Source organism: Eubalaena glacialis, chromosome 15 (genome assembly GCF_028564815.1).
Source record: "Eubalaena glacialis isolate mEubGla1 chromosome 15, mEubGla1.1.hap2.+ XY, whole genome shotgun sequence".
NCBI classification, from domain to species: Eukaryota; Metazoa; Chordata; class Mammalia; order Artiodactyla; family Balaenidae; genus Eubalaena; species Eubalaena glacialis.
In genome coordinates this window covers 1,330,375-1,357,570 of record NC_083730.1, presented here as the reverse complement: position 1 = coordinate 1,357,570, position 27,196 = coordinate 1,330,375, and the positions used below count along the sequence as shown (strand labels likewise).

Below are 27,196 nucleotides of genomic sequence, written 5' to 3'. Positions count from 1 at the left end.
TTACGAACCATTCATGTTAACAATATTTTGTATCTTAACCTTTGATAGATATTTAAGAAGCCTATGTAACTATAGGAAACAAAGGTTAGAAATTTCTTTTATGCAAACAACAGAGGGCTTAATGAACACTTTGGAGTGTGTCCTCTCCTTATTGATACCATATAATTTCTATTTGTATCTGTTTGTTGGTAAAATATCTAACGTTTGAGATACTTATTAAAATTTTCAAACTGTTGTGATTTTCTACAAAATCTTTATCTGGTGAATGCAGTGAATTACTGTTGATACTTATTTCAGTGTTTGGTTCTGCATACAGCTTTAGGCAAAAGTGTGTGCGCTGGCCGGCTGTAAAGCCTGCCTGATAGCCTCCTCTGGCAGCCCCTGGAATCTCCCTTGGCAACTGCGTAGATGGCTTGGACTCCCTTAGCCAGTGAGAGGCTAATATAGTTTATCCGGTGAATAACATTCAGTGTTTTATCTTTAAATATTTCTTATCGTAATGTAGTATTTCATTATTCCAGTATTCCTCCCAAAGCTATTCCAGCTCTTTTTTTACTGATAGTAAAGGAAAAAGAATGGATTGTGTTTAATTTGAGCATCTTAATTTTTTTGTTGTTGCTTAAGAATGTTATTAAGTAATACTTTGGTTATTGCTAGTGTAAGAGTAAAAATTGGTTACTTTTGGCAAGATGCTTTATAATTCTTACCCCCAGGCTGTAGTATTTCTTTTTTTTTCTTATTTCCTAGGCTGTAATTATACAGTCCATTTGTTGTTATATTTTATTTCACTCTGCCTTACTTAATCTTACTAGAATATAAGCTGCCCATTTTGTTCCCACTTATGTCCCCGGCCTGTACTGGAGGAAGGGTGTCCACGTGCCCTGAGTTAATCCTGACTTCCTCTGGCACCCTCAACTTCGTCAGCCGAGGTCAAGGGGAAGCCTGTGCCCTGCCCAGCTTCAGCCGGGGTCAAGATGGGGTCCTGGGCTCCCCGGGCCTCTCAGCCTGAGCGCAGTCTCGGCCTGTGTACCCCAGGACTAGCCTCACGGGACCTTCATCTTTGTTCGTGTCTCAGACTTGAAAATCACTCTTCATCTTCTGCGTTTTAATCACCATGAGATTCTGTACATCTTCATTCTTAGCATTGCCCTTTTTTCACTGTGCCTTTGGAATTCTGGTTTCTTCATCACCTGAACCTTTCCATCATCAGACTCCTCTGAATGTGCCTTCTTGCTTTCATTAAAATGTGGCTCTTCTCTGAGGGTCCTGCTTCCCCTGCAACTCTCCTAAACGTTTGCTGTTTTTCTCCCATAACCTCGGGGCCACTTGACCTGGAATTAGAGTCCCTTCCTATCTTTGTAGCTTATTCCCTCTTGCACCTGCCTCTGGCTATTTTTCAACCGCCAGTTCATTGATCTTACACCTTTGTGCTGTTCCTTGCCCCTTTGATGTTCTAGTTGATGAAGTCCAATGTATCAGTTTTTTCTTTTATGATTGTGCTTTTGGTGTCCTATCTGAGAACTCTTAGTTCTCAGATAGGACACCAAACTCACCTAAACTCAAGTTCACAAAGATTTTCTGTTACATTTATTTCTCTGATGTTTCTTCTTCTAGAGGTTTTTTAGTTTTAGGATTTGCATTATATGACAGGTCTTTTGAGTAGTTTTGTATTGGTACAAGATGTGCGTGTTGTTTCTAGCACCAGTTTTTGAAAAAGTGATCCCTTTACCACCACATTGCCTTACACTTTTGTCAACAATTAGTTGTCTTTCATGTGTGGGTTTATTTCTAGACTCTCTCTTCACTCTGTTGATCTGTTTGTCTCTCTTTGTGCTAAAACAATGCTCTTTTGATTACTGTTGTTTCATAATAATTCTTGAAAGCAGTAGCGTTTGCCCTCCAACTTTGTTTTTCATTTTTAGAGTTGTTTTGGCTAGACTAGATCCTTTGTATTTCCATGTGACTTTTATAAATTTATTTATTATTTATCTATCTATTTATTTATTTATTATTTTTGGCTGCATTGGGTCTTCGTTGCTGCGCGCGGGCTTTCTCTAGTTGCGGTGAGTGGGGGCTACTCCTCGCTGTGGTGCGCGGGCTTCTCATTGCAAGTGGCCTCTCCTGTTGCGGAGCACGGGCTCTAGGTGCACGGGCGTCAGTAGTTGTGGCACACGGGCTCAGTAGCTGTGGCTCGCGGGCCCCAGAGCGCAGGCTCAGTAGTCGTGGCGCACGGGCTTAGTTGCTCTGCGGCATGTGGGATCTTCCCGGACCAGGGCTCGAACCTGTGTCCCCTGCACCGGCAGGCAGACTCTTAGCCACTGCGCCACCAGGGAAGTCCCTCCATGTGACTTTTAGAATCAGTTTGTTAATTTCTATTAAAAAAAAAGCCTGCTGGGATTTTGATTGGGATTGCATTGAATCTATAGATAAATCTGGGGGAGAATTGACATTTTAATAGTATTAAGTCTTCTGATCCATGAATGAGATATATCTCTTCCTTTACTTAGGTGTTTTAAAATTTCTCTCAGCAATACTTTGGTTTTTTTTCCAGAGTATAGGTCTCTCTCTTAATATAATATGATGTGGTATAATATAATATAATACAGTATAGTAAAAAACTTATTTCCCAACTACCCACTTTGCTTCATAATCTGTTTTAAGTTAGGCTCCTACCGCCACAGCCACTTAAAATGTTGAGAGAGTTGGGGGAGAATGCCATTCCCACCCAAATAATGAAGACAAGCCCAATAACCTGCTGATGTCACGGGTGGTGGTCTGCCCAGGAAGCAATACCTGTTAATCTGAAGTGACCTTCTAGAGGGCTCCTTATATGCGATCAAGTGCTTTTTTAAAAAGTTGCGTGATTATCTCTCACTCTTATCTCCTTGCGTGTGTTCTGTTGGGAAGTAAGTAATTAATGCATTTTCCTCCTTATTTGATAATGTCTGTGTCTAGTTAGATGTGGTCTTTATGGCTATGCTCTCTTCAGTCCGTTCTGGCATTTGACCCATTTTAACTGATTAGGCGTAGAACGGTTATCAACTCCTTCTGTTCTTTTAACATGGGTCAAGTTTGGATGTGCATTTGCGAAGAACAAACTAAATGTCCTAGAAGTGCACAGGATCTGAAATTTGGTAGACACTCAGGTGTTTGAATATTTATAGCATTATAGCATTTTAAGCACATTGTGTAGCGGTGTGTATAAAATCCTGCTGATGCTTATACAGGTTAGAGAAGGCTTCATGGGGCTATATTTGCTGTGTAATTAAGGAGGTCTGGGGAGGGAGGGGTTTCAGTCAAAAGGAACAGCAAGTGCAGAGAACCTGTAAGGATAGGCAAGGGCCTCACACGGTTGTAGGAGAAGGTGCCAGACTAAGATAGAGCAGGAGCAAAGGGAAACATAGACAGTAGATGAAGCCGGAAAGTTAATTTGAGATCAGCTGTGAAGAATGTGTATACATGCTGCAAATCTGATTATCTTCTAAGTAATTGACCAATAATGGAGGGTTTGGGGTGAGGATGAACATAATCCTTAATTTTTCAACTAGCTCGTTTGGAATTATGCTGAATTCGGGAAATAATAACAGTGGCGACCATTTAGTTGTGTCTTGTCTCTACAGGTGACGCTGACGAGTGGCAGTGAGAGTGGTAGACAGGGCGCGTGGTTAGACACTCTGCAGGAAGAAGAGTGGTTCTTGGAGTGATTTTTGATCTCCCTTTGGAGGAGCCAATAAAACTTGGTTCATGGGGCAAGTTAGATAAATGCTTTCCTCCCGTGAGGAGGAGCACATAAGCCGTCGTACTTTCGAGGCACAGTGGCGGGGAACATTTACTGCTAGAAAGAAAGACTTACCTGCAGTGGTTTAGAGAGAGGAAAGGACTGTTGTTACCTTACTTGGTAATATTCACTATTTACTATTTCATCAAAAGAAAAAGGCTGGTAAGGTACGACTTCCTGAGTACGTACTTGACAGTAAATGGAATAGGATATTTTTAAGGAAAACTGTCATTAGGTTTAAATACTGGTGTACACATTGAAGTATCTTTGTTACTGTATTTAGAACTTGCTTCTATCAAGCGTAGCTCTGAAGTTACTAAATTTTAAATGCCCATTCAATAAACACTGTGTTGCTGATGGTTCCATTGGTTTGTGAGAGCAGGTGGCCGTTGTGTGTTTTCTATGTGCTGTGACTTGTAAAACTTAAGGAATATCTCTTGTTACCAGTCTCTTCCAACTCTGATATTAGTATGTTGCTAGCTAGGATCAGCTATCAGTTCAGTTCACAAAGGGTGGCCAGAAATCAAACCGTTAGTGGAGGCGTGGACTGTGCAGATGAGGCTGCGTAAGGTCATGATGCTGGGCTGTCGGTGCTGGACAGGTGCATGGGCAGTGGGTGGCTTTCCTCCATCTTTCCTGTCCGATGCCTTCGCTGTTCTTTGGGAAAGAGAACAGAGAAGAAGTCCGTGAGTTCATGTGACAAAGGCTGTAAAGGAAGTGCAGGCAGTCCCCCTGAACACAAGATTAGAATTATTAGAGAGTTCAGAACTGTTGAACAATTTGACCAATTCTTCAAAATTTAGAAATGTGTACTTTGAACAGATAAGTGAGGCAGATTATCATACTGATTTGACACTGTGCTGTGTTTAGCCTTCTCGTATTTTGTTCATGTTGTAATATTATAAGAGTTGAGAACTTTCAACAGTGCATTTTACCAAAAACTGTTTTACTTAACCATGTAATTGCTAGTAAGTTCCATAGAAATGAATAGCGATCACAACTAATGCCTAAAAATTAAAGGCTATTAAATATAAAGTGCGTCTGTTACCATGTGAGAGAATAATAAATCTCTCAGAAATGTAAGGTCTTGATTAAGGAGTCAAAAAAGGATGCGTTTTCTTTGTTTCAAAATAGTTTAAAATTATTTACATTTACTACATCTTATGACTGCAACTATTTCTTTTTCTCTCTTTTTTAAATGTGTCTATTAAAATGTAAAAAAGCAGAAGGAAGGAAAAGTGGATTGGAGAATAGGAGTGAAAATAAAATTAAATGATAAGACAGGAATTCTGTTGAGTTAATACTCAGGGAGTATGAGATCAGTGATATGTCTTTACTGCCTGATGCTTAGCTATAAAAAACATAATAGTGGGAGTACAGACCTGAAGCTTGAAGTGACCAACTGAAAAAAAAGATTTAAAGTAGACATTCTTTTGCAAGTATGTTTTTTGGCTACTAATTGATGTATACTTATCACTTACGAAAATATCGTAAGATTTGCTTCACATGCAATTCTAAAGAACTTTGCTATTTTATAATATGAATAAAAAGTAGCTTCATCTCCCCCCTAAAAAGTAACTCCAGCCCTTACGTATTTATTGTATAATTGAGGAACATGGAAAAATATAACAGCAAAAATATAATATTTACAGAACTTTTTGATATCCTCAAGACAAATTGTTAGGAACTGGTATGGTCCTATTGAAACTCAGCTGCTTTAAGAGGTATTTAGGAAATAAGGCTTTATAATAAGTTGAATTGGTCTAAAAGTCAGTGTAATGACTGGTAATGTTAGTATTTGATAATGTAATGTGAACTTAGCTCTTGTTCTGTTAGCTTTCAGAATAAACTGAATGTAAAAGAAGTGGACCTTTTCCCATGTCAAAACCGTAGTTACAAAAATGTAAAGGCAGATCCATAAGGCTGTTGCTGGTTTCAAAAGGAAGATGGACTGAGGGAGGGAGACCAAGATAGGGAGGTGGGGAGAGAGGGAAGGAGGGAGAGAAACAGAGGGGCGAAGGGAGGCAGGGAGGGAGGAGACACAGGGAGCGAGAACTGAACCAAGTCCTGTTGCTGCTTCAGGACGATGTCTCCCATTGTGCACGTCAGCTTCTCACCTCCTCTCTGTGGCACTGACATGGTGTAGATGTTGTGTGTTAGACTTTGTAAGTGATTACAATGCACTTAGATACTAGAGAGACAATTTAAGAATTTACACAGTATACCATGTGGAAGCATCACTTTTTGTGTAAATCTCTAGACCTTAGTTTTCAGTCCTGACCTGTGTCTGTAAAGCTACTAGTGGAGGGTGATTTTACATGTACTTTTCTTCGTTTCTTTTTTCTGTCAGTTATGTGCCAATCAGTGCTATCCACAATACTAATGTAAGGATTTTACATCTCCATGTTACTCAGCTTCAGTCATCAAATTATTTTATTTAGTGATATTTTTGATCATCCGTAACTTGACTCAGACCTGAAATAATGGCAGATGTGGGAAGAACTTTCCAGATGGAATCCTCTTCCCCATTCTTGCACGTCTTTTATTGGGGGATAGTTAATTGTATTTGGGAGTTCACTAGGAGAAGTTAATTTTTAACGACTGTGTCTACCTGAAATAAATTTATTTTGAAAGTATAAGTATAGATAAATTTCTAAAGTGTTATTTTTTCATCCCAAAGTTATTTCTAAAGTATTATTTATCAACTGAAAGTTTAACTCTGATGTGCTATTATTTCCTTGAGTTGATTATACTTCTTCTTTTTTTTAAGGTAAAGTGCAAGTTAAGAGTTCAGACATACAAGTTGGAGACCTCATCATAGTGGAAAAGGTTGATGCATTTTTAATATATTTTAGACATGTATATGCCAGTTATTAACATTTAGCCTGATTGCAAGTAACTTTTGAATCTGAAGGAAATTGTTTGAGACATGTATTTTAAATCTTAACATCTTTGTGTAAGGTTTGATATATGTGAAGAAAAAAGTATAGGTTTTTGTATAGTCTCTTTTGCTAAAAGTACATTTCAGTGTGTGTAGGTAGTCATATTTTGTCTAAAATAAGACATGTTAACTGTTTATTGTTGCATTATCAGAATTATATCTTTTGACCAAAGAATTGTATTAGTTAGAAGCTATTTATAATGGAATATGTTTCAGTTTCTAGAGCTTCCTTTTTCAGACAGATGTATTATATGTAATTATTGGATATTAATTCTTATGGCTTAAAAACTTAACGAGGGAGAGGTAAATGGAAACAAAAGAGGATTAGAAAGAAAAAGTTTAGGTCAATGTAGGAAGAAGCCATCTTAAAAACCCCACAGTGGTCAGAGGTGGCCGTCGACAGGCCGCTACTGGCCCGGAGTCTGGAGGCCGGGGCTGTCTGCCTTTGCGGAGAAGCGTTTCTGCCCGCACAGCCTTCCTGGGTAACAGTGACTGAGGGCAGAGTCTTTTTGTTTTTCCTTTTTTAAGGCTCTAGAACAACATTTAAAAAATATAGAATGAGAGGTTTTCATAAGGCCTCTTACAGAGGAGTGTGAGCCCCTGGAACCAGCTGATATCCACGTGGGAGCCCATGGGGACATACCCAGCCTGAGCCGCCTCGTGGGGAGGTTTAGTGAGAGCCTTCTTCCTCAGGAGGAAAGTGGTCTTCATCTCACTGCAGGAATCTGTACACAGAGAATGTTTTGGGCTGTGTTTGTCAGATTTTACAGAAAGGAGAAAATTAAACATACTGATTTGCAACTTACTTACGTAGTGTTCGGTTATATGGATACTGTAAGTTACTAACTTTTGATCCATTGTTAGATTTTGGATGGTTTCCCTTTTCTGCTGTGAGAAGTGCTATAATGAACATTCTGGTACATACATCCTTGCAGGACTCTATAGGATAAATGCTGACAAGAGGGATGGCTGAGCCATAGGTTAGTCATATAAATTTTGATGCAATTTCTAAGGAACACCAACATTTGTTTTCTCAAGTTTCTGTGGTCAGGAATCTGGGTGCAGCCTAGCTGCACCTCCTGGCTCTGGGTCCCCCTTAAGGCTCTCAGTCAAGTTGTGTCAAGGTGTCAGCCCAGTAGCCATCACCTCCAAGTTCCACGGGGTGGAGCTGATGCCAGTCTCACTCTTGGGGTTGTTGGCAGGACTTGGTGCCTCTTTGGTCTCAGGGCCTCAGTTCTACGAGCTTCTGGCCTGAGGCCACCCTCATTCCTGGCCACATGGGCCTCTCCACCGGGCAGCCCACCACCGGCCTGCCAGCAGGAGGGGGAAAGAGAGAGTGTGAGTGCCAGCAGAAGGGTTGCACAGTCTCCGAGACCTAGACTCCAGAGTGATGCCTCATCACCTTTTGTTTTCCTCTTGACTTTTAGGAGGATGTCTCGTGTTTGTTGTGTTGAAGGTTAGGATAGAATCTCTCTTTGTGAATCAAATGAGTACTGTTTGGCCTTTTCATTCTTTCATCTCTTATTTCCTCCTTAACTCTCCTATTTACCCTTTTTTCCCCATACCTCTGCTGTTTAGTTTGACGTAGCAGTACACTCACCTTCCTGTTTTCCCTCCGTCCTCCCATTTTTACTGAGTAACAGGTGCACCCTTCTTGGCCATCTCATTAGTCATACAGGTAGATGTGAAAGAGAGATCTACATCTGTGTCTGGGTGTTCCTCTTCAGTGTCTCTCTGGCCTCACAGGTGTCTTCTCCATCAGTAAGAAAGATTGGTGAGTGACATAGGCCTCTGTAGACATCCAGGTAAAGGTTTTCCTTTGATGTGGAGCTGCACCTCTTTGTGTTTGTGTGTCATTTCAGTGTCCAGTGGATAGCACGTTGTGGATGACGCACCGGTGTTACATATATGTGAGCATGTGTGTGGTATCCTGTGCTACTCTGAAATTTAAAGATTTGGTAGCAGAGCTAGAGGGACGACTTCTAAAATGTTTTCACTAGCCTTAAGGAAGCACTGCTGCATACTAAAAAATAGGGGTGGCACCACTTACCTGATTTAGTTTTTTATATTGCCAATTGTACTTTCATTTTCATATAAAAAATTTTCACATATTTTACTCTCCTGGAAAACATTGAGTATTCTGAAGTTTGATAACATAGTTTCCAGTAACTACTGGGAAATGATAAATTTTTGGTAGTAGATTCATGGTATTTGTCAAACCAATTTTGTGATTTTTGTAGTGTTAAAAGATTTTTTTCTCGCCAGTTGATATAATCATCATAAGGAAATAGCAGAGATCTGGTAGCAAATGGCTTTGTCCTTCTACTTTTTATTTAAGAATTCTGGGAATACTTATCACTAACCAGAAAAGCTATTTCTCTTTTATTTGACCATTTTCCTATTTATAAATTAGTGTTTGGATATTTCCATGGTGGATTTTATGTTATAGGATAGTTGTAATTTTTTATCTTAACATGGAATTAAAATTAGTACATCGATATTCATTTTATGGGTATTTAAAAGAATAATGCTAATCAGCTTTGGCTCAGTGTTATAGATGTCAGTAGCCGTAGAACACGGGAGAGCAGCAGCCTGGGACAGAAAGTGGAAAGAGGATGATGTGGCCTTCAGTGTTCACTGCATCCGGGTTTAAACTCCTAGTTCTCCAGATTCAAATTCAGCCTAGGAGAGGTATGTCTTTGACATGTACCTGGAAATTGGGAGGGTAGGACCGTTCAGAGTCAGGGTCAGATGATCCTTTCTGCATGCAAGGTGAAGCAAGAAATTCCAAAGATCATCTCCCAGCTTAATAAGGAAACCTGAGCAGTATCTGAATTCTTAGACAGATGTATGTATCAAAATCTCAGCAAGGTATTTTCTTCGTTTGTTTGTTTTGTTTTTAAAGACAAAATAAGATTTTTCTAAAACTAATTTGGCAAGGCACAGGCCCTAACATAGCAAAAACAACCTTGACAAGGAGAATAAAGTGAAAAGAGTCACTCTCCTAATGTTAAGGCATACTTCCTACTATATTAATTAACATAGGGCAGAAGAAGGGTAGAAACAAAGATAATGAAACATCAATGGAGAACCCAGAAATAGACCCACCCAAATATGCTCAAGTGATTTTTGACAAAGTGCAAAAGCAATTAAAATGGAGGATGGATAGCCTTTCAACGAAACAGGCTGGAACTATTGGACATCCACGGGTAAAAGATGAACCATAATCTAAATGTCACACCTTATATAGATATTAAATCAAAGTGGACCAGGGACTTAAATATATAATGTAAAACTGTAAAACTTTTAGAATAAAACAGGAGAAAATATTCAGAATCTAGGGTAGGAAAATAGTTCTTAGACTTGACACCAAAAGCACAATGCATATAAGGGTGAAATAGATAGATTGCATCATTAAAATTAAAAATTTGTGCTTTGTGAAAGAACATGTGAATATGGTGGAAAAACAGACTGGGAGAAAATATTTGTAAACCATATATCCACAAAGATTTGTATCTAGAATATGTAAAAACTCTTAATACTCAACAGTAAAAAAAAAAAGTCAAATTAGAAAATGGGCAAAAAAAAAAAGAAACATTTAGCCAAAGAAGACATACAGATAGAAAATAAGCATATGAAACAATATTCAACATCATTAGTTATCTGGGAATGCAAATGAAAATACAGTGAAATATCACTACACATATAGCAGAATGGCTACAATGAAAAATGATGACAGCACGAATGCTGGCAGTGACGTGAAGACAGTGGATCACTCATACAATTCATGTGGGGATATCAAATGTTACAGCTATTCTGGAAAATCATTAGACAGTCTGTTAAAAAACTAAGTATAAAACTATCATTTGACCCAGCAGTTGAACTTTTGGACCTTTATCACAGGTAAATATTAATTTAGATTGGCACAAAAGCCTGAAAATGAATGTTTATACCTGCATTATTCATGATAGCCAAAAATCAGAAACAGTTCAGATATCCTGAATGGGTCATGGTCAGAGAAACTGCTGTACATTATCCCATGGTAGTTTCATGTTACGAAAACACAGGCCCCTGCTCCTGTATTGCTCAGAGTCTTGAGAGGAGGGAAGAATAGAAAGTATCCAATAATTATTTTGAAGTTTCTAGTTTGTTTATTAATGCCTCATAGAAGATGAAACAGGATAAGGGAATAAAGAAAGGGTAATGGTCTAAAATTAAAATTAAGAAAAAAATTCCATGTATGATAGTATCAAAGGAATAAAATACTTATAAATAAAATCATTGTTAAGAATAAACTTAACAAAAGAACAAAACTTGTACTTTGAAAACTGCAAAACATTGTTAAAACACAGTAAAGAAGACCTGGATAAACAGAACGATGTCCCATGTTCATGGATTAGAAGTATTCATATGTTAAAATGGCAATACTCCCAAACTGATCTACAGATTCAGTGCTGTCCCTCTTAACATCCCAGCTGACTTCTTTGCAGAAATTGACAAGCTGATTCTAAAATTCATATGGAAATACAAGAGATTCAGAATAGCCAAAGCAGTTTTTAAAAATGTGAACAAAATTGGCGTATTCACACTTCTCCATTTCAGAACTTTTTACAAAGTTAACATTAATCAGGACAGTATGGAATTGGCATAAATTAAACGTTGAGAGTCCAGAAATAAAGCCTTCAATTTCTGATTAATAGATTTTCAACAAGGGTGCCTAGAAAATTCAGTGGGATGGGGCTGTGTTTGGGTGGGTGCTTATTTTTGACCCAATACTGATTATGAGAGTCTTCATTTTGTTGTGTGCAGCTGTAATTCATTCATTTTGTGGTTACGTACTATGCCTTTTATCCCTTCTGCTGTTGGTGGATATTTGGGTTGCTTCTAAGTTTTGCCTGTTAGGAATGATACCTCTGAGTCATACTTGACCATGTCTTTTGGCTCACACGTGCACACATTGCTGCCGCATGTGTACTGAGGAGTGGACTTGTTGGATTTGGGGGTGAGTGTGTATGTTGCACTTGAGTACTTACTGCAGATGATTTTGCAAATTGATGTATCAAATTATACTCAGATCAACAGTGAGTAAGAGTTCCCATTCCTTGCATGTTTGCCAACACTTGGCGTTGCCAGCCTTTTAAATTTACCATTTCCAAATTATACATAGTGGTTGTGGTTTTAATGTGCATTTCTGTAAAGACTAACAAAGTTGGACACCTCTTCATATGATTTTGGATATCTTTCTTATTTGGGAAAAGCCGTGAGAATCTCTTGCTGTTTTTCTTCAGAGTTATCCTTTCTTAACGGTTTGCAGACCTTCAAGTATTCTGGATGGGAGTCCTTTATTAGTTTTATGTTGTGAATATCTTTTCCTTACTAGTGTGCTTTGTGGAACAGAGATGCTTAATTTTAATGAAGTCAACCTTATTAATCTTTTCATCTGTAATAAGTTTTTTTTTTAATTTGTGGTGGTAAGGGGAAGGAGTCTTGTTTAAGAAATCTCTCCCTACCAAAAAGTCATGAAAATGTTCTTCTATATTATCTTTTAGGTTTTATTGTTTTGACTTTGACATTTTAAAAAATTTTATTTATTTATTTTTAAATTTTTGGCTGCGTTGGGTCTTTGTTGCGATGAGTGGGGGCTACTCTTCATCATGGTGTGCGGACTTCTCATTGCGGTGGCTTCTCTTGTAGCGGAGCACGGGCTCTAGGCGCCCAGGCTTCAGTAGTTGTGGCACATGGGCTCAGTAGTTGTGGCTCGCAGGCTCTAGAGCGCAGGCTCCGTAGCTGTGGCGCACCGGCTTAGTTGCTCCGCGGCATGTGGGATCTTCCCGGACCAGGGCTCGAACCCGTGTCCCCTGCATTGGCAGGCGGATTCTTAACCACTGCGCCACCAGGGAAGTCCCTGACTTTGACATTTAGAATTATAATTCGTTTGGAATAGATTTTCGTGTTTCGATTGAAGTAGAGGCCATGGGTATCTCTTCTCATCGCCCATGGGTATCTAGTTTTCTCAGCACTGTTTATTGAAAAGATGTCTGCAGTGCCAACTTTCTCATAAATCTGGTGTCCACAGATGTGTGGGCCGACTTCTGGATTCTCTGCTTTTACATAAATATAATCATCCATCTTAGTGGAATACCATCTTGTCTTAATTACTCTATTTTAATATTTAGTTTTGTTATATTGTACAGACAACTGTCCATGTTGTTTCTTACACTTGTCTAGTCATTCTTGGCCTTTGCATTTCCCTGTAAATATTAGGAATATCTTGTCATTTCCCACCAGAAAACATTTTAAGATTTTGATTGGGTTTGTGTTGAATGTATAGGTCAGTGTATGCGCACTTCACATCTTTGCAATACTGTATATTCTAATTTCAGAACATGCTGTTTTCTATTTCCTTAGGCTTCATTTAATTTCTTCCAGTAATGTTTTACAGTTTTTTGTTTAGAGGACTTGCCCATCTTTTACCAGTTTTATTCTAGTGCTAGTTTTTTCTTATTACTGAAATGGGCATATTTAAAGAAATATTTACCTTCTTGCTGTTTGTTACTGGTATGTATGGTTTTGTTTTCTGTGTCATTAATTTTGCTCTTATATTTGTTTACATCCTTGTACTTTCTTCGGGATTTAATGACTGGGGTTTTTTTTTCCTGCTTTCAAATGGATATTTAGTCCTTTGTATATTTTTAGCCTCCCTTTTCTGCTGTATGCAGTTTAATCACGTATATTTTCCTCTTATCATTTTCCTGACTTCGGCTGTGTTCCACACATGATATGTTGAGTTTTTACTACCATTTCATTAACAACGTTTTCTAGTTTCCATTGTGATTTCCCCCTTCACCTAAAGGTTCTTTAGATCTTAACCATTGCCTAAAGAAACGTTAGAAATTATTTTATGTTAGAGCTCTATTCTACAGCATATCTACTTTCAGCTTTAACAACTTATGTTTGTTTTTGTTGCTTGCTGACTGACAAGTAGTTCATTTCTTTACTGTGTGTAGATAAATCTTTACTTAGGTCTTAAAGAATATAAATAATTCATGAAACTATGTGAAGTATTCTTATTATAATTGTATTTTTCTTTTAGTTTGTCCAGCTTTCCCAACTAATTAATTAATGCTAATTATTAGTAATACTAATTAATACTAATTATTGGTAATACTAATACTAATATTAGTAATAGTGATTAAATAAATGTATGAATAGTGACCTTTGAGTTTTTCTCTTTTTCTGCTCTGTAAAAAGAATGTCTCCTCAAATCTGTGGGGTTTCACTTGCTCGGTTGTACACTCACTCTTTCACCCAGCGTTTCGTAAGTGTCTCGTTTTCGATACGCCCTGGTCTGTGTCAGCTGTTGGAAGAACACTGTCCTCACTTCCCAGGTCACTTAGCCTGACAGAGGGGACACAATCTTTTCATGCGGCAGTAACTAGTATACTGTACGTGTGAGCTGAGGTGCAACAGAGGCCACAGAAATGGCAATATGTAACATTTTTCAGGAAATGGAGTAGCTTTCAGGCCGTCACTAAATGCCATTTACATGGTTCCTTGATGCGGAAAAAAAACTTAGAGGTCTAACTAAAATATGAATTAAAATATTCATTTTTATTATACAAATTGTGAATGTTAATTGTTTCAGCATAGAGTTGACATATAACATTATTTTAGTTGTTTTTAGGAGCTATTTCTCCTTTGGAATGGAATTGTGTTAATTTGTAAACTTGCATATAGATAATTAATATTTTATATTACTCTGCAGAATCAAAGAATTCCATCGGACATGGTATTTCTTAGGACATCAGAAAAAGCAGGTATTTTTATTTTTATTTATATTGCTGATGATTGGTATTTTGGCAGTTTAATTTTCATTTTGAAAGATGAAAGTTAAATTTATTCTTGTAAGAATTTTTCTTTGAATGATAATATATTGAATTCATTAATTTCTAAATCACATTTAACTGTTTATGTTTAAAACAATGATTTTACTGTATAATATGTTGGTTCAAAAAATATCCTTTCCTATATCAAGTGAATGTTTTCATTCAAATCCGTTTTGATATCTAAATAGATGGTGATGTTCCTCAAAACTTGGTTGCTATTCTGCATTTGCAGTTTTATTTCTCATTCAGCAAACATTTATTTAGCACTTACTATGTGCCAGGCGCTACCTGTTTCTTAGAATACAAAAGGGAGTAAAACCGAGTTGCTCTCTTCAAAGAGTTCATGATCTACTTATTTATGGAAGTACACACATTGACAATGAGCAATACTCTGATTGTATAGATAGTATAAATATTAAAAGACATGTGGAGGGCTTTGCTGGTGGCGCAGTGGTTAAGAATCCTCCTGCCAATGCAGGGGACATGGGTTCGAGCCCTGGTGTGGGAAGAGCCCACATGCCGCGGAGCAACTAAGCCCGTGCGCCACAACTACTGAGCCTGTGCTCTAGAGCCCGCGAGCCACAACTGCTGAGCCCGCACGCCACAACTACTGAGCCCGCACACCACAACTACTGAGCCCCTACACCACAACTACTGAGCCCGCGTGCCACAACTACTGAAGCCCGTGCGCCTGGAGCCTGTGCTCCGCAACAAGAGAAGCCACTGCAATGAGAAGCCCACGCACTGCAACGAAGAGTAACCCCCGCTTGCCACAACTAGAGAAAGCCCGCGCGCAGTAACAAAGACCCAACGCAGCCAAAAATAAATAAATAAACAAACAAATAAATAAATAAAAGACATGTGGGGGTAATGGGAGGGAACAGACAATTTGCCTAGGTGAGTTGAAATGGGCTTCACAGCAAAACTGATACTTACATGTCCAGAGCTTTAAACAATAAGAAGAAGGTGCGAAAGGGGTAGTGAGAAGGAAGCCTCGTGCGGTCAAGGAGAAAAAATCCGTTGGCTGGAAATCAGGAGACCTGAAATCTAGCCTGCTTTGACCAGTTCCTAGTTACATGGCCTAGCCACGCGGCCATACGTTTTCATCATCTCTAAAAGGATGGGAGGTTTGTCAAGTAATATCCAAAGTTCCTTCTGCCTTATGTTTCTGACTTTGTTGCATAAATGAGCAATATCTTTATGGGAAGCTCAGCATATGTATTATTATTTGTAGTGTGAAAACTCTAGAAAGGACATGGTTAAAATTTAGAGTTGTTGATTTAGTTTTTTCTCCATTTATAAACAGTGGGTTTTTTTGGTTTGTTTTTTTGTATTTTTTTTAAAAATTATTTATTTGGCTGTGCCGGGTCTTATTTGCGGCATGCGGGATCTTCATTGCCACATGCGAGGTCTTAGTTGTGGCACGCGGGATCTAGTTCCCTGACCAGGGGTCGAACCTGGGTCCTCTGTGTTGGGAGCGAGGAGTCTTAACCACTGGACCACCAGCAAAGTCCCTAAACAGCATTTTTTTAAAAGGACATTTTAAGTCATGAGAGAGAAGAAAAATGTTTTCTCTTTTCACCAACTGTAGTTATGATTATTTACGTCCTAAGATGAGGCTGCCATTAACAGAAGAATTCGGTTGCACCTAATCATCAAGTGGCCTCTGTACACTTGATACCTTTACTATATTGTGTGCTCTTTAATGGGCGGTTTTGTTTTTCCCATGGGGTGGAGACTGGAGAACTACTTTTCCAGCCCATTTCCCTTTCCTGTCCAGTTAGATGAGGCCATGCCCTGAGGTGTGGCCGAAGGAGGGTGGCTGAAGGTCATGTGTACCACTTCCAGCCTCGGCTTTCCCTGTACTGGCTCTGCGTCCATGACCAGGGCAACCTTGGAAGCTGCCTGTTGAAGGTGGCAGAGCTTCCCTCAGTTTAGGGTCCTTATGACTGTGGGGGACAGACTCCCCTCCCATTCTGTCGCCAAGTGGACTCTATATGACAGAGAGGTAGTATTAAGTGCCAGAGCTGCAAGGTTTATCTTTTACAAACAGCTAGTGTTCCTTTAACACCTGCAGAGCTGTGGCAGGCAGTTAGAACTCTGCCTTTGCCTTCACTTCTTGCTTGTACAGAGCCTCAGAGTCAGCCAGGTGTGAGAGATTCGGGCCTCTCAGGGCATTGTGTGCAGCCCTGCACGGGCAGGCGGCCTTCTAGACTCTCAGGAATATGATAGAGCTTTTGCTCCTTGTTACCTGATTTTTCAGCTTTTCTTTTAAATTTTTTTGGTCAGCTTGTTGTTTACCCCAGCTTTAACCACCACCTAAGGTAGCTGTGACATTAAACAATTGCCACTGTTTGTTTTTGACAAACATTCCAGGGAAAACGCATTCTCAGTGAATGAGCTGTGGGTTGAGTCAAATCCAGACAAGCCCGACCTGGTCAGGTGGTTACAGTTGTCTGGGCATGGGGTGTGGGGAGTCCCAGCCCTGGTTTGTTCCCCTCAGTGGCTACCAGACCGCTAGTTTTCTCAGCTACTGTGGAGTTTGACTGGGGGCAGGGTACTGGAAAAGGGAAAAGTCAAAACACCACGCATCTCACTCACAGCTAGATTTAGCCGTGTTTCTTGAATAAATGCACCTGGGATTGTTGCAAGTCTTTGATTATTTTCCAGAGTTTTGAAAAAGTTGCTTTAGACAATTTTTGCTTATGTTCTCGTTACAGTTATGGAGGAATGGGTTTTCAGAGATTTTTACACTGCCATCCTTACTTATTTATGATTTCTTTGGCTTTGTTTGCAAATGTATTCAGTATAATGAATAACAAAAAGTTTGCATTTGGGAGATACTTTTTTTTTTCTTTTTTGGCTGCACCACTCGGCATGCGGAATCTTAGTTCCCCGACCAGGGATTGAACCCGTGCGCCCTACACCGGAAGCACGGATTCTTAACCACCGGACTGCCAGGGAAATCCCAGGAGGTGCTTTTATATTTAGTTGCCCTTGTAGTGATCATGGTAGGAATATATGTAAGATTAAGACTATTATGCTCAATGTGGAAATGGCTTTAGGTAATTAACTTAAAAGCAATAGAGTATACAGATTATGTTAGGAGATAAAATGTGAACAAAATCCATCTCTTTAAAACTGGAAGATTGTTAGAAATGTCCATTTTTCAGAGGAAGAATCTGAGGGCTAGTAAATGCTTTGCTGAAGTTTTAGAAATTGTTCTTCAGCCACCATATCATTGTTATGGCGTAATAAATAGCAAAACATGAAGAGAATATTAGAGCATTAGGCAAGTGAGATACTCTCAGATGTGCCAACTACAGATAAATAACCTTATATCCAAATTGATTATGTTTTAAAAGTTTTTTTTTTTTCTCAAATTTTGCTTTGTATTCTATGTTGTAGGGACAGTTTCTCTCTGTAAGGTAATGATATTTAATATCTTGGAGGTCATGGATCTTTCTGAGAATCTTAAGAATTATCACTCTGTTCCTCAGAAAAAAGTACATAATATACATGTATGCTAAATTTTTATTATTTAACATATTCCTGGAAGGTTATTAATGGCTCCAAGTTTAGGACTTTACCGTCATCTGTTTTAACCTGTGGTTCTATTATATTCCTCAGTTTTATGATTTTTTTCTGTCAAATTTAAATTGTTAAAACAATTACTGTTACTCTTATGGAGATACTAAAATGTCAGATTACTGTTTCATGATATTTTTCTTCTCTTTATAAAATGGACCAGACAGCTTCCCAGCTGTATAAAATGTGTCATAACACTGCTTTCAATCAAGGATTCTTAGCTTTAGAAATTCTGTTTGTGTGACTTTACATAATTATTTAAGGTTTTAAATTAAAGCCTTGTTTTTAAACGTACATGTTTAGAATTTTTTGTGTATCTGCTAACACTGTTAATATTACTTTATTATTTTTCAGTTTCAGTTCAGAAAACCCTGATAATACATTGTCTGTTATAGTAAGAATCTCTAAACCGTAGCCAGTATGAAAGTCTTAAATCTACGCAGCGTGTTGAGTTTGGACAATAGCCACTGGGCGTTTGTCAGTACAGCTCAGTGAGTCTCTTCGTGGCATCATACTGACTGTGTATTAATACAGGGTATTCTGTTGGGCCGTCAGTTGATTGTTTAGAATGTAAATGAAGCTGTTGATGGATCTGGTGACTGATGGCTTAAATTCCAATTAATCAATTGCTTCATCAGTTTCTTAATTCAGATCAAATATCTCCTGAATGCACACAATTCTTTTAGTGGTATTAAGAGAAATTAATGCTTTAGAACTAATTTTCATCAATCTCTTATAAATGCCAATATCTTTTTCACTTGTCTCCTAAGTGATGACATTATTGTTTAAGTGTTTGGGACATATTACCATAGCTCAGCTGTCACTTGTTAGTGGGCGAGGGGTAGGTAAATGGCACTGTACTCATCCACATTCTCTCTGTGGTGCTATTCATCTTGCCACCAGCTTAAAAATTTCATGCAGAGTCATTAAGTCATATAAATGATTTAGAAATTAAGTTTAATGGCAAACGATCTGGTGTTATATATGCAAAGTCAATGTCTATTTTTCTTTTCTTGGGCACATACTGTAGCCTGTCTCTTTCAGACCTATTGGATTTGTGAGCTGTTGCAGGCAGTCTGCTAATATTACAGGGTAACTTATTACGACATATGACAGACTCATGTGCCCTGTCTCACAGTGTCCCATCAATTACTTTATCACCACTTGATGCGGCTCTCCTAGGTGACACATACACGAGTTGATCTTCATTTGATTGTCATTAAACCTGTCCTTTGCTGTCAACTCTTGTCAATTATACCAAATAAAATCAAGTATTCATAAGAAGTCAGTAATAGGATATAAGCAGACCAATTTAATAATTCATTTTTACCGAGCCTTAACTGACATCAGTTGTAGCTAGTGCTTGCTGTTAAAAAATTACTAGATATACTTTGTGTAAGACAAGTCAAGTTGGCCATACTTCTGATTTTGCTGCAGTTCATTCCCTCTCTCTGTCTTTCTCTCTGTCTCTCTCTTTAAATCATATCAGTTACTGTGAGCCTAGTAATGTAATTGTACTTGAAGATAAGTAATATGTCAGTTTCCTCTAAATTTTAAAAATAGCGTGTAATTATTTAACATGAGGCATATCCTTTTACTTTTAAGAAAGGCAAGTATATTGTTTCCAGTGTTTAATAAGTTTACAGACATCTAGATAAGGTATTAGTTTCACTTTTAGAAACACAAAATGTTTGAAATTTAAGAGACTGTAGATATTCTCGCCTTTTCTTATTTTCTATGTTAGAAAGCAAACCTGGAGCAGAGCTGTTGGCATTGATGTCTCAAAGTATGTGTCGTACGGAATCTAGAATCCAATCCCTTTTAAGTTGCTTTTATACTTTATAAAACACACACATACAGATATATATAACCATGCATATATTTAAGAGGGAGAAAAAATCAATCTTGAGAAAAAGGTTTAAGTGTAAAATAATGGGTACTGCAAATTTCCTTGTACTCCTTTTTAGTTGAAACCAATTATTCTCCTTATCATAAATCTTTTGACAAATAATACATAACAAAATTTATTTACATAACTAGATATATTTTTCAAAGTGCATGAAATCAGATGACGGTCTCATACATATATGTTCAGTTGATAAAATAGGTGATTGAAAAATCTTTTCTTAGCTCTCCATCTTATTATGTCTTACAGAAGTGACTTAACCTGTATGAATCTCCTAGATTTGTGTTGGCGACACTAATGCCTGTGGCATCGGTAGTTAAAAGGATTAAATGTACTTGGTTAAGGAATCAGTGGGGCGCATTTCAGATACTGAATTGCTGGTGGCTGTAATTAGTTGAAAGTGCATTGGCTCCAAGAGAAAAGTATTTGGTATTTACGCAGAGTAAGAGAGCAAGGAAATGCTTACAGATGTGCGGGGGTCCATTTCTTCTAGGGGTGGATGTGGATTTGCACGGACCCATTTTAGTTTTAGAACATTGTGCAAAAGGTGCACTGGACTAAGCTGTGTGAAGATGTGTTCTTACGTAGCAACCTGAGCTAGTTCCCCAAATTTGAGAAATCATTAGCTAAGTGATTAATAAGTTCCCGGTGTATGCCATTCGCTGGCAGATTTTAGTAGATTTTCCTCTAAATTTTACACCCCCACTCCCAAGTAAGTCTTATTTTTTCCCCTGTGCACATGAAAACCTTAATAAGGTGAAGTAACCGGACAGCGGCATCAGTGGGTGGATTATTAGGTAGTACTCAGCCCAAGGCCGGCTCTTCCCACGGCTACACCAGCTTTTAACTTTTGAATTAAAGCTCCTGGAGCCGGGGGCCTTGCGTGCAGTACTGTTGACGTTTGGGGCCTGGTGTTCCTCTGCTGTGGTGGCGTGTCTCTGCACTGCAGGCTGTCTAGCAGTATTCCCGGCCTCGACTCCCCGGGTGCCAGGCGCACCCTCCCAGCCCCCAGCCCCAGCGCCTCCTGTGAGAACCAACAGTCTCCAGACGCTTCCTGGGGGCAAGATCGCCCCTGGTTGAAAATCATTAGAGGATTGTTTCATCCACGAAAACCCCTAAAATAAATCTTAAGTATTCAGTTGTGTATCTTTTGAAAGTAATTGTTTTAATATTCTTCAGAGATCTTTCTTGGTAAGAACAGATTGATTTTGTGGAATTTTAGCCGTGACCTACCCCAGCTCCATGTGAAGGAAGCGTCTACTCTAGGCCAGTGTAGCCGAGAAGTCAGGGGCTCCATCTCCCTGCAGCTGCCAGGCGAAGGCCAGGGCCTCACCCTGGAGGGGTGCCCACCCGTCTAATGCTTCTGTTTTGCGGTAGTGATCACTCCTGAAAGCTGACCTGGCGTACGGCAGCCTCTTCCTCTGGATAGAAGGGAAAAGGCCATGGGACAACTTACTGATGGAATTAGCTGCTGACGTGGAGAGGACGTGCAGTGCGAGGTCTACTGCAGGACCGCGTTTGCAGTCAGCCGTTCACCAGAGCGGCACTGGCGCTGAGCTGCGCGGTCAGCAGTCTAATTCTACATGGAATTGGTGGATAGGGGCAAACACTGATAGACGGGGGAAGGGGAGCTCGGAAATACAGACATGAGAAAAGTGCAGTGGAAAGCGGTCTCCGTCTTTGCGGGTGTTCAAATATAAATTTAAATGTGAATTTCTGTAGTGCAGTTTCAGTTATTTGCAGTGTTCTTTTCCTGCAAAGAAAACAGTTTGTATAATACGTTTGGTGTATATTTTCTGTGTTAATCTGAATATGTTTCTTAAAAATTTTTTTTTATTTTGCACTTTAAGTTCACAAAAAAAGTGAGAAGGCGGTACAGAGATTTCCAGTACGCCCCCTGCCCTCACACTTGCGTAGCTTCCCTCATCATCAGCATCCCCCACCAGATGATGCATTTGTTGCAATTGATGGACTGACACTGACACATCGTCCTCACCCACATTCCATAGTTTACGTGAAAATTCACTCTTGGTGTATAGTACATTCTGTGGGTTTTGGCAAATGTATAATGACATCCATCCATCATTATATATATCATACAGAGGATTTTCACTGTCCTAGAAATTTTCTGTGCTCTGCCTATTTACCCCTACCCCCAACTCCATCCTGGGCAGCCACAGGTCTCTTTAGTGTCTCCATGGTTTTTTTCTTTTCCAGAATGTCATGTAGTTGGAACCACATAGTATGCAGCCTTTTCAGATTGGTTTCTTTCACTTAGTGATAAACATTTGACGTTCCTTCTTATCTTTTCATGACTTGATAGCTCATTTCATTGTGTTGCTGAATAATTCTCCATTGTCTGGATTTACCATAGTTGATCCATTCACCTACTGAAGGACATTTTGGTTGCTTCCAAGTTTTGGCAATTATGAATAAAGTTCGTATAAAATCTGCATTCAGGATTCTGTGTGGACACGAGTTCCCCAGCTCTTTTGGGTAAATGGCAAGGAGTGCGATTGCTGGATCGTATAGTAAGATTATGTTTAGCTTTGTAAGAAACCGCTGAACTGTCTTCCGAAGTGACTGCACCATTTTGCACCCCCACCAGCAATGAGGAGAGTTCCCGTTGCTCCGCATCCCCGCAAGCCTTGGTGTTGTCAGTGTTCTGGAGTTTGGCCATTCTCGTAGGTGTGGAGTGGTGTCTCGTTGTTTTACCTTACATTTCCCTGATGATGTGATGTGGAGTATATTTTCATATGCTTATTTGCCATCTCTGTATCGTCTTTGTTCTGGTTTGGCCCACGTTTTAACTGGATTGTTTGCTTATTGTTGAGTTTTAAGAGTTCTTTGTATATTTTGGATAACAGCCCTTTATCAGATGTGTCTTTTGCAAATATTTTCTCCCAGTCTGTGCCTTGTTTTCTAATTCTCTTGCTGATTTGTTTGCAGAACAGAAGTTTTAAATTTTAATGAAGTCCAATTTATCAGTTGTTGTTGTTGTTATTTTAAATGGATCACGTCTTTGGTGTTGTATCTAAAAAGGCACCGCCATACCCAAGGTCATCTAGGTTTTCTCCTAGGTTATCTTCTAGGACTGTTATAGTTTTGCATTTTACATTTAGGTCTGTGATCCATTTTGAGTTAATTTTTTATGAAGGGTGTAGGTCTGTGACTAGATTCATTTCTTTTGTGTGTGGATGTCTGCTTGTTCCATCACTATTTGTTGAAAAGGCTATCTTTGCTCAATAGTATTGCCTTTGCTAGTTTGTCAAAGATTACTTGACTATATTTATGGAGTTCTATTTAAAGGTTCTCTATATTCTGTTCCCTTCATCTACATCTCCTCTTTCATCAGTACCACACTGTCTCGATTACTGTAGCATTATAGTAATTTTTTTTCAAGGTTGGTGAATGGTTTTACTTTTGAAATGAGTTTATTTTTTTTCTTTTTTACTGTGTTCAAACACACGTAACATAAAATACACATAACCCCCAGCCCTGGTGCCACCGTTCTACTTTCTGTCTATGAATTGGACACTCTTAAGACCCTCATGTAACTGGATTCATACAGTATTTGTCTTTCTGTGACTGGCTTATTTCACTGAGTGTAATGTCCTAAAGGTTCATCCATGTTGTAGCATGTTGTAAAATTTCTGTCCCTTTTAAGTCTGAATAATACTTCATTGTGTGTATATACAACATTTTCCTTATCTATTCATCCATCAGTGGACACTTGGGTTACTTCCGTGTTTTATTTATTGTGAATAATACTGCTATGGACATGAGTGCACAAATGTCTCTTTCAGACCTTGCTTTCAGTTCTTTTGGGCCTACACCCAGAAGTGGAATTGCTAGGTCATATGGTAATTCTTTAAAAAACTTTTTTAGAAACTGCTGTACTGTTTTGCATTGAATATCTTTTTCCATCCTTTCACTTCCAACTTTTTTGTGTCTTTGTATCTAAAGTGAGTCTCTTGTAGACAGCATGTGGTTGGATCATGTCTTTGTACATTCTGCCAATCTCTGTCTTTGATAGGAGTCTGAATAATATTTACCTATTTACATTTAAAGTAATTGCTGATAAGGAACAACTTCTTTCATTGTGCAGTTTGTCTTCCATACGCCTTATAGCTCTTTTTTTTTTTTTTTGGTCCTTCATTTCCTACATTACTGTCTTTTCTGGTTGATATTTCGTAGTAAAATGTTTAAATTCCTTTCTCATTCCCTCTTGTGTATATTCTAAAGCTATTTTTTGTGGTTGCCATGGGAATTACATTTAATATCCTAAAGGTAAAAAACTCTAATTTGAATTGATACCAACTTAACTTCAATAACATATAGGAACCCTGCTCCTTTATAGTTCTGTCCCCATCCTTTCAGTTGTTGATGTCACAGAATTACATCTTCATACACTGTGTTCCCCAGACATAAACTAATAATTATTTTAAATGCATTAACCTCTTAAATTATGTAGAAAACAAGATTAGAAGTTACAAACCAAAGTTACAGTAATTCTGGCTTTTAGACTAATAATTTTTTTCTCTAAATTTATTAATCTCTTAAATCGTGTAGAAAAAGTACAGTTCAAACCATTCTTACAATAATACTAGCTTTTATAATTGCCATGCATTAATAACCTTTATTGAGATCTTTATTTCTCCACACAGCTTCAAGTTACTGTCTACTGGCCTTTCATTTCACCTACCAGACTGCCTTGAGCACTTCTTGCAGGGCAGGTCTAGTGGTCATCAGCTTTCTCAGCTTTTGTTTACTTGAGAATGTCTTGATTTCTCCCTCACATTCAAAGGGCAGTTTTGCTGGATTTAAGATATTTGGTTGACAGGTTTTTTCTTTTAGCACTTTGAGTTGATTGGTTCACTGCCTTCTGGCTTCCATAGAAATGCCATCTCTTTCTGATGGGAAATCTGGTGGTTATCTTACTGAGGATCCCTTGTATATGATGATTCTCTTTTCTCTTGCAGTTTTCAAGATTCTCTTTGTCTTTTTGAAAGTTTGATTATAATGTGTCTTGGTGTGGGTCTGTTTGAGTTCATATTACAGGCATACTTCAGAGGTATTGCAGGTTTGGCTCCAGACCATGGCAATAGAGTGAATATCACAATAAAGAGAGTGACACAAATTTTTTGGTTTCCTGGTACATGTAAAAGTTATATTTACACTATACTTCAGTCTATTAAGTGTGCAGTAGCATTATGTCTAAAAAAAAAGTACGACCTTAATTAAAAAATACAAAACAAAAACAATAATTTTTGTTTTTGTAGTAACAATTTTACTACAATAGTAAAATCAAAGAACAATAATCACAGATCATCGTAACAAATATAACAATAATAAAAAGTTTGAAATAGTACAAGAATTACCAAAATGTGACAAAGAGATGCAAATAGAGCAAATGCTCTTGGCAAAAATGGCCCTGATAGACTTGCTTGATGCAGGGTTGCCACACACTTCCAATCTGTAAAAAAACATAGCGTCTGCAAAGTGCGACAGAAGAACGTATGTCTGTGCTTGGATTTTGTTGGGGTCCTTGGGAGTTTATATTCATGTCTTTCATCAAACCTGGGAAGTTTTCAGCCATTATTCAGATATTCTCTCTGTTCTTTCTTCTCTGTCTTGTCCTTCTGGGTCTCCCACAGTGCATATGTTGGTCCACATGACGGTGTCCTATGGGTCCATTTGTCTCTGTTCACTTTTTTCCCATCTTTTTCCTTCTGTTCCTCAGGTTGGATCACTTCCATTGTCCTCTCTTCAAGTTTGCTAATTCTTTTTTTTTTTTTTAATTTATTTATTTATGGCTGTACTGGGTCTCCGTTTCTGTGCGAGGGCTTTCTCTAGTTGCGGCAAGCGGGGGCCACTCTTCGTCGCGGTGCACGGCGCCTCCCACCATCGCGGCCTCTCTTGTTGCGGAGCACAGGCTCCAGACGCGCAGGCTCAGTAATTGTGGCTCACGGGCCCAGTTGCTCCGCGGCACGTGGGAACCTCCCAGACCAGGGCTCGAACCCGTGTCCCCTGCATTGGCAGGCAGATCCTCAACCACTGCGCCACCAGGGAAGCCCCAAATTTGCTAATTCTTTGCTATGCCTGCTCAAATCTGCCTTTGACTCCCTCTAGTGAAATTTCCATTGCCCTTGAATTTCTCTTTCATTTCTTTTTGGGTTTTCTCTCTCTTTATCGACATCTCCATTTTGTTCATACATTGTTTTCTTGACTTTCTCCACATCTTTCTTTAGTTCTTTGAGCATCTTTTTAGACAGTTGCTTTAAAGTCTTTGTCTAGTAGAACTACCGTCAGGTCTTTTTTGAGGACAGTCTCTGTTGATTAAGTTTTTTCCATTAAATTGGCCATACTCTCCTGTTTTTGTTTTTATTTTTGTTTTTTTTTTTGAACACTGGACATTTCATTCTAATAATGTGGTAACTCTGGAGATTGTCCCCCAGTGGTGGGACAGCTGGAGACTCTATGATAATAGTAATGGCATTGGAGTGAAACTCCTCAAGTACTGGAGCTCATTCAGCACACACAAATACACACACACACGCACACACACACGCACACACACGACTAATTGGTCTCCTTCTGAGGATGGCAGGGCACTAGTTCATTGCCTTGAAATGTGGGTAAATAACAACAGGAGTCAGTGCTTTCTTATAGGAACTTTTCCACCAGGTGAGCCAACCGGATCCAAAGAGCAGAAGCCTCTCCTTTTACATTTATATTCTAGGTAAAAGGTGAAGACGAGGATAGACTGCTGCCTTCTGCACGCTCTCGTGCAGTAACGGGTGCCTCTAGTGGGCATTGAGCATGAAGGGCTGTTGGCATCAGAGCAGAGCAGGACATGGTACCTCTGGACGGAAGCAGGGCAGCATTGCTGAGGGTCAGTGGAGTCTGGGCTGGGCTCTGTGTGCAGGAGCCAGCGTCGTAGGACCCGCAGAGGGAAGGCGGGGAGCAGGGTGGCCTGGACCCTGAGTGTTCAGTCAGCAACACGCAGAACCAGCCTTTCAGCAGACAGATTGGAAGGAGGGGTGGGGAGGGCCTGGGGTGAAAAGTGACTTTACAGACATTCCCAGAGTGGGCTC

At 39.0% G+C, this 27,196-nt stretch overlaps 1 protein-coding gene across 8 annotated transcripts in view; it reads left to right on the top strand.

The window, feature by feature from the left end:
- The window catches only part of ATP9B (ATPase phospholipid transporting 9B (putative)), a 222,553-nt gene that overhangs the window by 46,384 nt on the left and 148,973 nt on the right, over nt 1-27,196 (top strand). For 7 of the 8 annotated variants that reach the window (XR_009697425.1, XR_009697424.1, XM_061170374.1 and 4 more), the window contains 2 exons: nt 6,549-6,607; nt 14,485-14,536. Coding sequence is in view for 6 of the 8 variants with exons in the window: in XM_061170374.1 (XP_061026357.1) it covers nt 6,549-6,607; nt 14,485-14,536 (111 nt within the window). In the remaining 2 variants the exon portion in view is untranslated. The remainder of the gene's footprint in view (nt 1-6,548; nt 6,608-14,484; nt 14,537-27,196) is intronic. The other variant, XM_061170377.1, reaches the window with a different exon arrangement.